Source organism: Nipponia nippon, unplaced genomic scaffold (genome assembly GCF_047370975.1).
Source record: "Nipponia nippon isolate SJK-2023a ecotype South Korea unplaced genomic scaffold, ASM4737097v1 scaffold_6, whole genome shotgun sequence".
Taxonomy (NCBI): domain Eukaryota; kingdom Metazoa; phylum Chordata; class Aves; order Pelecaniformes; family Threskiornithidae; genus Nipponia; species Nipponia nippon.
In genome coordinates, this window is record NW_028262380.1 from 17,877,053 (window position 1) to 17,893,295 (window position 16,243).

The 16,243-nt window shown below is 38.4% G+C and overlaps 1 protein-coding gene across 4 annotated transcripts in view; it reads right to left on the minus strand.

Moving 5' to 3' along the window:
- FAM184B (family with sequence similarity 184 member B) overlaps window positions 1–16,243 on the minus strand; it is a 55,938-nt gene that overhangs the window by 11,998 nt on the left and 27,697 nt on the right. For all 4 annotated transcript variants that reach the window (XM_087736016.1, XM_087736017.1, XM_087736019.1 and 1 more), the window contains 2 exons: window positions 15,361–16,128; window positions 8,035–8,145 (listed from right to left, as the gene is read on the minus strand). In XM_087736016.1, coding sequence (XP_087592142.1) covers window positions 8,035–8,145; window positions 15,361–16,128 — 879 coding nt within the window. The remainder of the gene's footprint in view (window positions 1–8,034; window positions 8,146–15,360; window positions 16,129–16,243) is intronic.

The following is a 16,243-nucleotide window of genomic DNA, read 5'->3' on the forward strand; positions in this document are numbered from 1 at the left end:
CTGTAAGTACTGAAAAGCTGCAATAAGGTCACCCCACAGCCTTCTCTTCTCCAGGCTGAACAGCTCCAGCTCTTTCAGCCTTTCCTCATAAGAGAGGTGTTCCATCCCTCTGGTCATTTTTGTGGCCTTCCTCTGGACCCTCTCCAACAGGTCCATGTCCTTCTTGTCCCTCTTGGACCCCAGAGCTGGACGCAGTACTCCAGGTGGGGTCTCACCAGAGCAGAGCAGAGGGGGCAGAATCACCTCCCCTGACCTGCTGGCCACGCTTCTTTTGATGCAGCCCAGGATACGGTTGGCTTTCCGGGCTGCAAGAGCACATTGCCGGCTCATGTCCAGCTTTTCATCTGTCAGTACTCCCAAGTCCTTCTCAGCAGGGCTGCATACAATCCCTTCATCCCCCAGCCTGTACTGATACCGGGGGTTGCCCCGACCCAGGTGCAGGACCCTGCACTTGGCCTTGTTGAACCTCATGAGGTTCACACAGGCCCACCTCTCCAGCCTGTCCAGGTCCCTCTGAATGGCACCCCGTCCCTCAGGCATGTCGACTGCACCACTCAGCTTGGTGTCATCTGCAAACCTGTTGAGGGTGCACTCGATCCCGCTGTTGATGTCATTGATGAAGATATTGAACAGCCCTGGCCCCAGAACGGACCCGTGAGGGACATCACGTGTCACTGTTCTCCATCTGGACATTGAGCCATTGACCACTACCCTCTGGATACGACCATCCAGCCAATTCTTTATCCACTGAACAGTCCACCCATCAAATCCATATCTCTCCAATTTAGAGAGGAGGATGCTGTGGGGGACCACGTCAAAGGCCTTACAGAAGTCCAGATACATGACATCCATAGCTCTTCCTTTGTTCACTGATGTAGGATCACAACCCTTATTCAAGTACTCTCTAAGCCTCTACTATTCCCATAGGTTCCCAGCACAGAACTGCGCTATGAAGGCTCAAAATGCTGCAAACCACAGAGCTTGTATCAGTTCCCAGGGTCTCAACTCCTTTCAGAGAAAGGACATTCTGTACTCCCACTTTATGACCACAAGCTTCAACTACATTGTACCTTGACTTGCCTTCACTTCTAGTCCGGATTTCTGCTTTTACCATTTCCTGGCATCTGCTCCCTTGTCTCTAGAATTTATATAATTTTGAGTAAAAAGTTTGCATTCACAGAATATCAGATGAAGATGACTTATTTCTATGTAAGCACAATTCATGTGAACATGAATGTTCGTGGACTTCATGTGCTGAGGAGATAACTCAAAACCTGTTACTTGAACACATGTCTCAAGAGAACTACATAACTTCCTTTACTAAATCTGGTTTCTGTACCTCTGTACGCAGCTACAAGAAAGAATTAGTGATCCATTTTTGTGTAGGTTTACAGCTGCAGAACCGCTGTTGCTACACACAAGTCAGTATACTGTGTTCTTTCCATTTAAACAGCTGGTCCTTCACTTCAAATCCACAAGTCAGGTTCCTTTTCTCCAATTAATTGATGGTGGTCATTACCGATCATCACTGATCTTGTACTTCAGTTTCCATCTGAACCCCTTCCAACAGCTTGCTCATAAGGGGCCATACTACTCTTGTAATTAATGTGGATTTCCATTACCAGATGGGGTAGATGTTTAGTTTATTACATCAGTTTATTACTGATGTTTCACATGTTCTGAGATCTACAGCAGTATCTGTAATTTAGACATGACAGAAGTCTTCCAGCAGAGATGAACCTTGTTAAAAAACTCTTCAACAAAGCTACCAGTTTGGGCAGTTGACTTTCTCCTGTTTGGTGGCCAAACCAAGCAATCAATAAAACTTCCAGTCAAATCAATCCAAAGGAAACATTTTTGAATGTACACATCAAAATGAAAACCGAAAATATTTCCTCCAGACTGAATTAAATGTTTTTAGAACTTAAATTATTTCATCATATGCAAGGAGACAAATGACTTTATTCACAGAACACAGGGGAAGAAGAGATGGCAGCACTGCTTCTGCTTTGTGTGTGTGAGAGAGAGAGAAAGGAAGCACGGAGGCACAGAAAATCCAAGAGAGCAAGAGAGTACGTGTGTGTGCATGCGAAGCTAACTGGTACACTTAGCCGAGTGATGAAGGCCTAGGTTGTCCAATGACAACTTAATATACAAGTGAAGAAGTGGCAACAGGTGACATGCTGTAGCTCACCCTGTTTTATCATATAACCCACTGACAAAGGAACTCTTTAAATGGTGAGAAAGCTGACAGGGAAAAAAAAAAAAAAAAAAAGAAAACGCAAGCCTAGGTCTCCCACACATCATGGGAATGCTAGGTTGGTAGATAAGAAGAAAACAAACATTCCTTCACCCAGTGTTTTGTGAATCAAGTTTTTTATTTTGTTCTCTTTGAAGTGCCAGAAAATGAAAGATGAGTTTCACCACTTCTTGAACAATTTCAAACCAACATGGTACATTTGAATTTCACTGAACCTATCCAACCAAATTGATTTGAGTTAGAAAATTTGAAAGAGCACCTTGCTTCAGCTGCCCCAAACTGTGAGTTTAAGTTAACTAATCATCCAGTTGTTTCTTGGCTTTTTCCTTTGTGCCATCCAATTAAACACAAAGAAAACTTCCTGTCTGAACAAACTAGTGAAGAATAATTGCTAAATGTTATTCTTAATGAAAGACATTAATTGTCTTTAAGGTGTCTGTGTGACAGGATCTATCTGTGGCCTGGATACACTCCAAGAACAGGCAGATGCCAGAGCCACTTGCCAACCATACCTTTGTTTCCAGAGCTGCTGCAATTTTTGTTTATTATTTTTTTGAAAAATAAGTGGTAAATCATAAGATTTAACTAAATGGACACTTCAGCTTCTGGTTATAGGTAAAACATTGTCTTAATGCCTATTGAACTCAAGACAATATTTTCCTATATAAAGAAAGGAAACACTGAAGTTTTTAGGTACTGCAGTCCCTTATAAAACTAACCTTCGATGGGAAACACTTAATGCTGTACAGTCCCCTGTATCAGCTGATGTAATATGCATTAGCATTACTACACTCAAGCATGCATTTTTTTTCTGGGCTTCCTGAAAGTAAGCCAGTGAGTAAAAAAGATGTGCCAAAAGAGTAGGCTGTATATTTTCTAATAGAAAAACTGGAAACAGGAAAAATGTCGCTTGGAATATTTCTTTTGCAAATTATTCATCTAGGTGGGAAAGATGAAAAGAGGCGTATATAAACTTCAGCTGTGGTCATAACATTATTAACCTTCCAGACTCTCTTCATAGACAACTGTTGGTTCAAAGCACTACTAGCATGAAACATAAGATCATACCAACTAGAAATAGGCTAAGCAGTAAATTGGTAGCAACAAAGAATATAACGTAGTAAGAAATCAGATGGAAAAGTATTTCTAAAAACATTATTTTTCAGTGATTTAGGGAAAAAGACCTACACAAATACATCAAGGATACAAACACACTCTTCCTCATGAATCCTGCTACTTCTAACATATTAGAGGTTAAGAAACAAACATTTCCATCCCATCAGGTTTCCTCCTCTTGTGTTTCAGTTAAAAGGGCTTTCAAATCCACCAGTGCAAATCCTTCTCTGGAATATTTTGCACTGCCCAGGCATTTTATTGTGTTTCATTACTTCAAAACAGATAGCCAGACCCTCAATTTGTAAAAATCGGCAAAGCAACATTTAAGCCAATGAAACTATGCCAACTCACATCAGTCCAGAATCTATTTGGCTCCTTTTACTATTAACAGACCACCAACATTGTTTTACAACGTCTTGCTGCTGTAAAACAAAACGTCTTGAAAAAATTGTACCTTCAACACAATTATTAATTCACTTTTATCCACCAGAATTGCATAAAGCGGTCTTAAAGATGCAACTAATACCTATCCAGAGTATAGACTCTAGGCAACAGTATTTTTCTAGGCTCTGCTGAATTCTTTTCAAATTTCAGGGTTATGTTTGCACTTGCCCTTTCTTATGACAGCTGATTGTGCCTCCCACTGTCTTCCAAGTAAAGAAAAAATGAACAACTATTACTAAAAGATGACAGATTAAGTTTTGAAATATCTCAAAAGTCTTTCAAGTTTCATTCTTTTCTAACAATAATTACTGTCCTTCTCCTTCAAAAGTATCAAGCCATCCTTTTCAGAAGTACCTCTCAGACTTTGATAGCCCATGGGCAAAAATACTGGGCACCTATAAGGCTGTGCATGCCATCACAGTTGGCTCCCCCGTTTGACTTCTGCTTTGATTATTTTAATTCACTGTGCTTGCAAGCACTATGAATACTTGAAGTTTAATGTCTGCTCTCCCCATCTTTTATTTATTGTACATAAGAAGTGTGAAATCTCAAAGGCAAGATCTAAAGATGGAATCAGAGAGAATATTTTGACTTTCTGTATCTTTTAAGTAGAAAGATCCGAGTTTTTCAATTCATTGCTAGGGGATGAATTTATATAAAAGACTTAAAACTGCCTTTTGATGTATTATAGAAGAGCCACCACAATTGAGAATTTGTTCAGAGAGTTAAAATAAGGCACCCAAACGCTACAGGGTTTTTACTCATGCTATGATGCTATTACATCAAAACAGTAACACGATATAAGAAGTAACAACAAAATAATGAAATTATATTTTACTGTTGTCTTTAGCCTTATTTCACAGTTACTCCACTTATGTTCACAGTTAACTGTCGTCTTAAACTGATGTCAATTCCTGACCAGAGGGACACGTGTGAACACACTAGGCACATCTCTACTGCTGCTCTTTGGTGGTACCTACAAAATCTCCATCAAGGCTTTGGGCATTGCTGTGCTAGCATTGTTCAAAGATATATCATGAAAAGGTGATGCCTGTGCTTCTGTTTTATGTACCTTCTAATTCCAGAATAGCCCCTTTAACACGTTGAAGAGATCCTGTACTACAAAAGCAAGGAACTGGACGACTCCTAATGAATTAGCATTCGACTCACACAGAATCTCACATCCTTCCTTCCAAAGGACCAAACACATGTGAATCTGATTTCTTTATCCAGAAAAATCTTAGTAATACAGAAATACTTTGAAGCATGTCCCCAAAGAGATGAAATTATCATGATTCTGTCTACTCTGCATAGTGTTCTAGCTGTGTTAGCCCAAACAAAAATGTGCCTTGTGCAGCCAAGGAAGCTATTTTTAGATCTGAAATTGTATCCAGGTTAGAACTGGATTAGTAACAGCACATTGCCTAACCTTTGAGGCGGAAGCTCTGGGCTGAGCCATTGCAAAGGTTCCCAGATGGGAATCGTGCCCTCAGTGAAACAATATTGTATAGTAAATGGTGGCTTCTTGACTGTGAATATTCACATATTCATAGAAGGAAAGTATCGTAAGTTGAAACTGCTTCACTTCCCTGGCAATACTGCCAAGTAATTGGCTCAGAAAGTAACTTACAGAGTACCAGGAAAAATGCAAAATTTCTCTTCAGAGGGAGCATTTCCTCCCTTTTGGAAGCATTGTTAGATTCTAAGATATTTTTCTGTCCTGAATGTGTGACTTCAAGAAAAGTAGTTTGATCACTCACTGCCTCAATTTTTCCATCTGCAAAACCTGAACAATAATTGCTTCATGTCATAAGCCTTTTCATTTCTTTGAGACCTTTCAGTGGAATACACCACCTGCATGCACACACACAATACTATGAGATCAGACAGTGTGCCACTACTCCTCCCTTCCATCTCTTCCCCTCACACCTCAAACAAGTATAACTTTCAGGCATTACCCAGGGATGCCAGAATACCATGGTAAATTTTCAGCTTTGAACGGACTAAGATATTTTTGTAGAAATATGTACATTTAGGGGAATTTAGAAAAGAATAAAGACAACTGATTTCTGAGAACCCATGTTTTGTATTAGGTGCAAAGAAGTCACTCTGGATAGGTCAACACAGGTTGGATTGACCTGAAACTCTCTCAGAGAAGAGCCTGTAGAAAACAGTGGCATGCAGAAATGTATAATGAAACCTAAAAACAGGATTTAGCCAGAACTTTAAGAACATTAAGAACTACACTTAAATTCTGTATTTCTAAGACTGGGAAATGGATAGAATGTCAGAATCCAACTGTGATACCAGAATGTACAAATCTATTTTACAGGAGAAATGAAAGGGAAAAGACCATGCTGCACTCAGAACTAGTACGGCTAGTACAGCATGAACAGGAGAAAAAGCAGGTATTACATAGTAAATGACCACAACACATGCCCTTACCAAGCAGGAGTAATGGCACGTGGGAAACTGGAAGTAGATAGGAGAGGGGGTCCAACATCTTGCTTAGCCTCCTGATGAGCCTATTTGTCCTTTTTTCTGTCTTCAAACACTCAAAAAGAGCTTATTATGGCCACTCAGAGTCTACAAATGCCAGCTGAGAAACATTAGGTCTTCAGCTTTTGCGGAGCTGCTCCCATGCAAGCTCCCACTGAACTTGCTGGAAGTGAAACTGGTTAGAATCAGTGAAGATACAAAGCAATGGAAATTATAGACAGCCACTTAGAACAACACTGGCTATCTGTAATTCAGTAGCTCCAGAGTGTGAGCTACTTAATTCCTGCTGTTCATTGCTTTTTCTTGAACTAGACTGAAGAAATTTTGTATATTTGGGAATATCCTCATTTTGCTTAATAAAATCTTGGAGCCTCAAAACCTGGATTGGCAGGAAAAAACCAAAGAAATGGATGATAAATTCTCATGGTGAAAACACGTCCATTCACCCATAATCTCCCAGAATGGACAATCACAAATCATTTCATTGTTCTTCTGAAAAACGTACTAAATGCAATGATATACTTGGAGTAGAAAAATAAATGCAGCACTGAGTATCATCAGAACTTTTCACTAGGGCAGCGATTTCAGTTGTTAAAGCAGTTGTTTTATAGCTTATCCATGGGATAAAAGGATCAAAATGTTCACAGGCAAAAACTTCACATGATCACACTGAAGACAAGGAAATATCCTGTACATAACATTTTAAAGCAGATAGCATTTGCCGAAAAGAACTGAACAACACAAAAGGGGAACACCTGAGAGGGAGAAAACATGTATTTATAGTTGTCAGAAATTTTAAAGGTGAACTGTTTACCTGGGTAAATAACTGCCTTGTAGGCACTCTGCTTTTGTTTTGGCAGAAAATTATTTATCCAACCTGTTATGACTTTTCAAATAACGACACTTTCCTGTATAAATATTTTGGTAGATGTACTAATCTGGAAAATTTCCATCACTTGGCCTGCAACTGACTATACATTACAGCTGTTACAGGTGGATAATTTAATACTAACACATCTCAGGTATTTATTTCCAGATTAATCCATGTCCCCAGATTTGCATTATGACTTACGTGTAACCAGAGTGGGGAACAGTACATAAGCTATGACATCCTCAATGCTACTTTGGGGTCACAGTGCTTTCTCCATCTCATTCCTGACCTTGAGAACATAGAGGGAGGCATACCTAACTACTAATATATACTAAATTATTGCACACTCCAATCTGCTTCAGTTACCACCCTTACCGTCAAGTAAGCAGAACAGAAACAACGATCTACTTGACTTTTTTTCCATTCAAGTCTCTTGCTCAAGGGAGCAAGCAAGCAGGCCCTTTTACATGTCTACACACACACAAAAAAAAAAAAAATCAGAAAGTCAACAAGAGCTGTAAGGAAGATTCTAATCTCACTCAGCCCTGTATACGGATGAATAGTGAAGAGTCACCATCCAACCCTGATATAGCCAAACTCCTCACCAAAAAACTTAGTATATCTCCAAAGATTGATATTTGAAATTTATCAAAATAAATAGGCTTGTCAAAATTGTCATAGATGTGAAGGAGCAATAATTTCTGTTATTTCCATCTAGAGTTCTTGCATATTTTCTTGAATGATACTCACAGCAAATACAATTAAAATCTAATCAAGAATCTCTCAGGTGAGAGGAAAAATGAAGACCCCTATTATTACTGGGTTACATTTATGCCCAGTTTACCTCAAGTGAAGAGTTTTGAAGTTTCCCAGTTAGGACGTCTTTCTCTTTCTCTAGTTGTTTTAGTTCACACTCAGATTTTCTTTTAAATTCCTCTAGCTGTGTCTGGAGCTCCTAAAGTTAAAAAAAAAAAAAAAAAGAAAAAAAAGAAAAGAGCATGCAATATTTGGGACAAAACATGCAGCATGAAAAAGAAAGATCATTTCTACATTAACCCAGATAACAGAGCAATTTACACAGTAATACATGCTACTGTTTACACAATAATACATGCTACCGTCTTTTAATATCACTCATGCATTATTCAATCAAAGAAGTATTAACAGTTTGGTTTGGTTCTTTCTAACACTAGTGTTAGACAATACCGCTCACATAATCCTAATCTTCTACTGAAAGCTTCCCTGAGGTGGAAAACTGTACAGCATGAAGAGTCAGACTGTTTTGCCTTGAGTGGTGTTAGTGTTCAAAAATAATATAGTACGCAAGAGTCACCCACAAGATCTGAAAAAAATGTAAATATACATTTACCATATAAATAACCAGATGACTGACTAATGGGCAATTAGTGGAAAAGGGAATCAAAGGAAGCACTATCTTATAGCATCCATAAAGAAAATCCCAGTCAGGAAGTAAAAATAAAATAAAGTAAAAAATTGAAAACTATATTATCACCTTATTGCTGGAAATAGTTTTTGAAAAATCAATGGTAATACCACTTGCAAGACAGTGACCACAAGGTTGTAGCAATTGTTTGTAGCAAATGTGAGCAATTGTTCATTGTAGAAAGACTGAATGTGCAACTTCTAGAAATGTCCTGAAGTGATATATATTACAAGCTTATTAGTGTGCTTGCTCTTCCTATTTGTGCCAATTTGCTGACTCAAAAAAAAATTCTATCATATTTTCAGACACCACAAATGGAGAAACAGAAAAAAATAGCAATTTAATACCTCCCCCATCCTGTACAGCCCCTTCTCACAGCCCGCCCCCATTTTTATAGCACAATGACTTAAGAATTCAAGATAACAGAAAAAGTACCTAAAAACTAAGAAAGAAAGTGATAATCATTGGGAGGATGGCATGATATCAGAAAACAGAAGCACAGGCAATAGTGACATATTCCTTGCAACTTATAATTAAATAAAGGAGAATACATTAGCATTTCACAGTTTAAAAACAGGACAACTGTTAGGTAGCAATTAAAGGATGGAATCAAATACAGGGACATGACTATTGCAAGGGAGAAACTAGCTTTAGTTTTGCTTGTAAGAAAAGGAGAGGATATAATGGTCTTTTTGATTAAAACCTGAAGATCAGGTGTTTGCAGCATTCCCACTGCAACTCTGCCAAGTGACTTCCTTCTCTATATCTTAAATTTTCTGTCTGGAAAACAGATATAATACTTCTCAAACAGCTGTTACAGACCTTAATTGCATCAGAGGATATAAATAGCATTAATAATGAAAAATATTGTAATTTTCTTTGAGTTCTACTAACTCAAGATCTTTCTGGTTTAATTAATATGAATCTCTAAGAACAGATGGTTATAAACAATAATACTTATTGCCTATAAGCAACAAATGCCTACTATTATGCCTTTTTTACTAAAGTATAAAGTGTTTGATATTTAAGTTTGATCTGACTCACGTGAAGAGCTTCAGCCTGGCATCATTTTAAGTATACCTGCACAAACTTCTTCACATAAAAGAATACACTACATAAAAGGCAAAGTCCTTCCCATAAGGTTTACACGTGATAGCGTAACTGTGTACCTTGAAGAACTGCATCTTCACATACTGATCAAGTGTGAGCACTTTCACAATCAGATAAAATAATTGGCTCACACAGGTTCCTTTTTGAGAAATGAGATTGCATAAATGTATAAACTTCAGCAGTTTCATAGCCAGAAATGAATTCTTCTGACGAGCACTTAACACAATTCCTAGACTCCAGAATCTAGAAGGTACTATGAAGCCCAACATTTAGTGATAGGAGCTGCATGCTTTTTGTGACTTCACAACTTGCCAGCCAGTGATTTGATTATTCTCAAGTAAATGTTGAGATCAGAAAGGTATAGCAGCATTAGAACTAGGAAAAATGGGTAGAAGTACATTTTAGCACCAAGAAGGGTCTAAAGAACACCTGAACAGTAGTCTGATTGTCCAATTCTACAAACTGCTCTAATCAATTTTTTTTCCTGTCTAGAAGATATCTGACAAACACATAAGTACATTAAGAGACAGAAACTAAATTCCTCCTTAATTTATGCTGAAATTTGGTAAACCGCTTGGGCACGCACTGAGTTGTAAGCTTCACTAAGCATTAAAGCCTGTGCTTAAAACTAAACATGTGTTTCAAGGTTTTCCTTCATTTGAATAGATTTCAGCTCCCATTTAGGTTCCTACTGCACAGAAACATTACAGATGATTGCAGATTTCCTGAAGCCAAAGGATTCAGCCACAGACAGCAGTTCTCATGAAAGTGAAATTCTTTGAAGAATCTCTTAAGCCAATCGTTGCCAATGCATACCGACAACAAAAATTACAGCTCATCCAGTTAAAACACATTGAGAAAAGGTATTGCCCAGGTAACCTGTCTGGATCCATGAGAAGATGTGCATTCTTTCTGACTAAAGTTAAATAAGGACATATACATGCATGTATTTGTTTGTAAAAAGTCATCATTTCATTGGTAACACCTGCACTCTGAATCCATTTACAAACACTTTACAGAATTAGATCCTCTGCCTAAATAATGCAAAATTTTAAGTAAATCAATGTATTGGAGTATTTCACAGCAACAATCCATGGAAATTTAAATCAGAAATTGGAATACACCTACAATACATTTTTCTTCAGGAGGAACCTTATATTAATCACTCCAGCTGTCACATGCAAAGCATGCAAGGGTGAGTGTTGCTAAGAAGGCAGTTTATCACATCAAGGATAAATTCACCTTTCTGCCTGTGGAGCTTTTCACAGAAAATCAGCTTGACTGGTTTTTTTTCCTCTTTTTTTTTTTTTTTTTTTTTTTTTAAGTAAGACCGTAGCAAGAAAATCCTTGCATTTTATGTTAATTCAAAGTGCCTCCAGTGAGGATAATTCAAATGATGTCACTGTGACCAATAATATTAAAACCAAATGAATTAGGGCATCTATAAATAGAAGAACATTCGTACCTTCTGCATTTTTTCTTTCAGCTTCCATGAAGTTTTAGACTGGCTTGATTTCCTTTGTATGCTTCATTACAAGATCTTCCAGCCCTTTTAACAGCTATTCTTTCATACAAATCTTTTCCTTATGGGACTGATGCTTGCCTTTACAAAGCAAGTTCTCTGTGCCATTTATTCATACTCTCTTTTTAAATAACTACAGTTTCCATAGTCTACAAAACACACTAGCTATATAATATGACAAAACCAGTGTAGAATTCTGGGGTTGCAGTAGTCTATTTTGTAGGGAACATGCTATTTAGGTGGATATACTCCATTGAAAAATACTGGCTTTATGTTAGTTAACAATGTAGAACTGTAGTGATTCAGGGCTGTACGCCTCTTCTGCGGTCTAGGGATGGGGGTTTTTTGCTGTTCTGGTTTGAGTTTGGGTGTGTGACTCACTTCCAACCATGCAGGCTTCCTCAAGGACAACCTTAGTTCTGTGAAAAATGCACAAAAGATAATTTGTTTGTTATGTCTCTGATGCCAGGTCTAATTTTCCAGAATGCTAGCATAACAATATTCTAGGAGAACGAAAAAAAATAGAAAAGATTCCAGGCCGGACAATTTTTTAAGGGGAGACATTGTACAGAGGGAACTCTCAGGATACATATGTTCCTCATTGTACTGACTTTACTCCTAGTATTATTTCTGCATAGCTTTTCAGAAGAACTGTTTTCTATATTTAAAAAAAAACAAATCAGTATTCCAACTTGACCTCAACGGAGAAAGTCTGACTTGGACCTTGTTCTCTCTAAGGTTATGGTTACAGAAGAAACTGAACACTCTGCCCTGGTCTAGCTCAAGGATGCTAGTAGTTTCTTTGCTGTCATTGCAGCAACTCACGTACTTCAGGTTATGAACACGAGTCAATGTTCCACTGGATGAGGTCAGAGACCTGGGAATTTTACAGGATTGACTGCTGCAGAATAACCCAAAAGCCATGAATCTTAAAAGAAAAATGACATTGGTTTCAGTACTTTTGGCGTGCCATGCCTTTGAATATTTGAGAGCAAACCACCTGTTTAAGCTCTTGCACATCTTCAGAGCTGCTCTTGTTCTGGCTCTGTTTGGTAGAAATCATTTGCTGCAGCTGCATTATTTGATTCTTCAGTTCATCTACTTTATTAATAGCTTTGCTTTGGGAATGCAATATAGTTTCTGTATCTTCTGTGGTATCAAAATTTACATTTCAAATAGCATAAATAACTTGTGGAATTTCCAATATGAGTGACTACTAACAAGGAAAACACTGCTGAATGACATTAATGAGCATCTTACCTGCTTTTTGCAGGAATTCCTTCTCTTGAAGCGTACTTCTCTCTTTGACTACACTTAGATCTTCCTCCACATTTCACTATACCTTTTGATCCCAGAATTTCTTGTTGCGTTCCCTTAAACTACACTTCCAAATCCTAAAATACACATGACATTACTTCTACGTTTATTACATATATTCTTCTTTTGTCATCTGAAATAAATGGTCATTTTCTCTCTTGGCGCAGTTCCATGATATAAATCTGTCACCTACAGAGCTGCTTTAAATGTATTTTTTGCTGTTCCATACCCTTAAACTGCCTCTGCTGCCAGAATATTTGTAATGTGGAACCATTCCCTCAGATGCAGACATCATTGTAAAGTGACAACTCATCAAGAGTTACGATCTTAAAAGATGTCTGAGATTATCCTAAACTTGGAACAGGATATACTTCCATTAATTTCATGACAACTTGTGCTAAAAGTTAATGAATATTAGTTTGGGTTTTTTCCCCAATTGCTGAAGTACAATAGTTCGTAACATAATCCATAATACAGATGCCTCAAAACAGAAAAATTGGCTCCTACAGACTTTGCTGGGAATTGTCAGTCCATAACTAAAGGCAAAAATTTGAACCATATTTAATGTTGTATTTCTGGAGGTTCTAGTCTCTGTTTCCAGATGTCTAACATAATACTCCAATATTTTCTCTTCCACAGTAGTAATAATAAACGTGCACGAAAGTGATGCCTTTCATCTAAAGGTCTCAAACCTCTTGGCATACACTAAGGAGAAAACAGAAAATTCATCTTGCTTAAACATCAGTCCTTTTATCTTTCAAGCCTTCTAATAGCTTTTCTTGCTAGTATTTACTAGTGATCAGAGGTATTACTGATTAAAGAAATGTTTCTGTTTCCCAGTCTGCCATTGTCCACAAGATTCTGAAAAAAAAGTAGTATTTAGTGGTGGCATCAGAAATAGCCAATTGAGAAAGGAGAAACTTCTACTTTTTTATTAAACCAGAAAGAAACAGAAAACAACATTGTGTCTAACTGTTTTCCTTCTTCCAGATTTATCCTAGTCTGAGGCTCTCTCTTTACAGATTCAAGGCAATATGCTCTGGTGGTATGTAAATCAGCCTCATTCCATAGACTTAGAGGATCTGAAAGGTACAAGTTGAGCATATGTCCCTCAGAAAATATTTCAGTTTTACCCAGCTGATACTAAATTTAGAAATTAAATTGCTAATGACATCACCTTCTTATTTCCAGTTCCTATCATGTTTTACATTATTTATTCCTAAAAGACTGCATTTCTTATACAATAAATCAGAAGAATAAACCATGTGCATAAATTTTCATGTCTCCATTCTTCACTTCTCCCGAGTGTTACTTCAAGTACCCACAACAAATCAGGATCTTACTTTCCCTCTTCCCCTCTATTGCTTCAAACTTCTACAGAGCCAGGACCCTTTTCCTTATTGAAACAGGTATTACAGATTTCCCTGACTCAATTTTAAAAATTACTTATCTGCATCTCTGCCATTCATTATATCCTCTCCACTTCTCTGCAGAAGATAGAGGTTGTTCTGCTACAGATCTACACACTGAGAGAACGGAGTCTGAATAACGGTGGGGAAGGCGTATTCAATTCACCCTCTGATCTTGTGAAACACAAAGGCAGCAACTGTATTGAAGGCCGAACTCCCTCAAAGAACATCCTCAAAGAAGAGGCCGACAACTCTGCACCATCAGCAAAACAATACTGACAGGCAAGATGTGAGGGCAGATGGTGAAAAGGGTCAGAGTTGTCTTAGCGGAACACAGCTGACTGGGGTGACCCTGCTCTCTACAGGATTGTGGGGTTCTCTGACTCTAAAGGAGATAAATCTTCTTTCCCATCAGGAAACAATTATTGGCATTCTGAAATACTCCAAGTCTAGACCTTCAAAGTGTTTTCTTATCTAACATGCAAGATAGCTGTCGTAGGGCTGGGGACAAGTCTGGTTTATGTGATGGGAAGGACCAACAGCATTAGAAGGAAGTGGAACTGTTGGGCACAGAGCATGGCTGGGTGCTTCAGCATCAGTGCAGTTCATCAGTGTCTCTCCCACACCCTGACCTTATGTACCAAATGCAGCTGGTTGGCAGATTGCCCATGATGTGCCAACCTCCGAAACTGCGGCTGACACATGATGCAATTAAGCAGAAAGGGACTGCAGAGCTGTGCTGCAAATGTATGAGATACACACCAGCAAGAGTAGACAGGCAAAGTGTGAGGTGAGAACTAGTGGTGAAAGTCTCATGGCTCAGCACATAAAACTTCACAGCTGTAAAGGACACTTCATTAAATGTCACTTGGTTGGTACAAGCCACTGTTGCAAGAGTCATACAACACAAAGCACTTGATTCCTAACCTGCCAGCTCAGGTCTCTTATCTAACCCTGTTCATATCGATGCACTGAGCTGTTGGCAACTACAAGGGAAAAGGAAAATGTACTCTGTAAATATTCATTGCCAGCATTAGTGCCTGCTTGCTGTTCTCTTCACACTTCTGGGCAGGAAAGGTAAAGCTCTGTTCAGTCAACAGACAAATTTTACCTCGCTCCTCTGTCAGTGAATACAAAGTCTAGTGTTCAAAGAGTTCTCCTAATGAGTTACTAATCATCTTCACTCTTTCTTTAAAACTCAGCACTATATCCTTCCTATTTCTCTTCTAAGCTTCTAAAACTGCTTTAGTGCTTGGAAAGCATTTGACTCAATATGGTATTTAAAAGACCCCTCCTCCCCTGAATTTTGAAGAATTGATAATTTGCACTTTTACAGGCAGAGACAGGGATCATGGTCTCATACTCTACCTGTATTCTCTCCTTCAGCTTCTGGGAATGCTTCTTCCTCTCATTTATCTTCTGGCTTTTCTCTTCTACGTCTGCCTCGAGCTTCTTTACCTGCTGCAGCAAAAACCCTTCCTCAGCCTCTGAGCACTTCCTTTGCTCCATTTCTCTTTGCTGACAATTCTTCTTTGTTTCTATCACAGATTGCTGCATAGCATTTTTCAAATCCTCTTTTTGTCTCTTATAAGAGGAGGCTTGCACTTTGCTTGTTTTCTGAGTATATTCTTCAGTTGCTCTCTGGTTCTCACTCTTCAGGTTTTCCACCTCATTTGTTAGAGGCTGTCCTTCCACACTGTACTTTTCATCTAAAATTACTTTTTTATCTAAAGTTGCTCTCCTAGATGCTTTGCATTGATTTAGCAGTCCATCAGACTCCTGATTTAAACGTAGAGCCTTGTTTTCAACGTCTGCATTGGTGTCTACCATGTCTGTAGAAAGGACTGTGTGTGCTTGTCTCGCTTGTGTTCTCGGCTCCCTCTCTTCCACCTGCTTCTTGCACAGTGTTAACTCTGCCAAGGCTTCTTCCTTTAGTCTCTTGTGTTGTTCTACTGCAATTTCAAGGGCCTGAATATGTTTTCTGAGCAATTGTTCTTCTTCAACTTTGCTTTTACATTGGAGAATCGTTTCTCTTGTCTCAGCAAGAATGCGCTGAATTTCTTCTTCATGAGCCTCTCTCAGAGCCTGTATACTAGCCTCATGTTCATCATTCTTAGTGTTCAGGGCATATATCACCTATAGAACAAGAAAAACAATAGGAAATTAAAGTATCTGGTAAATGGTAGTCATTAATTCAGTTACTATATTTATCAAGGTATTAAATGCTAAAAGAGAATTACTGCTACAGTTT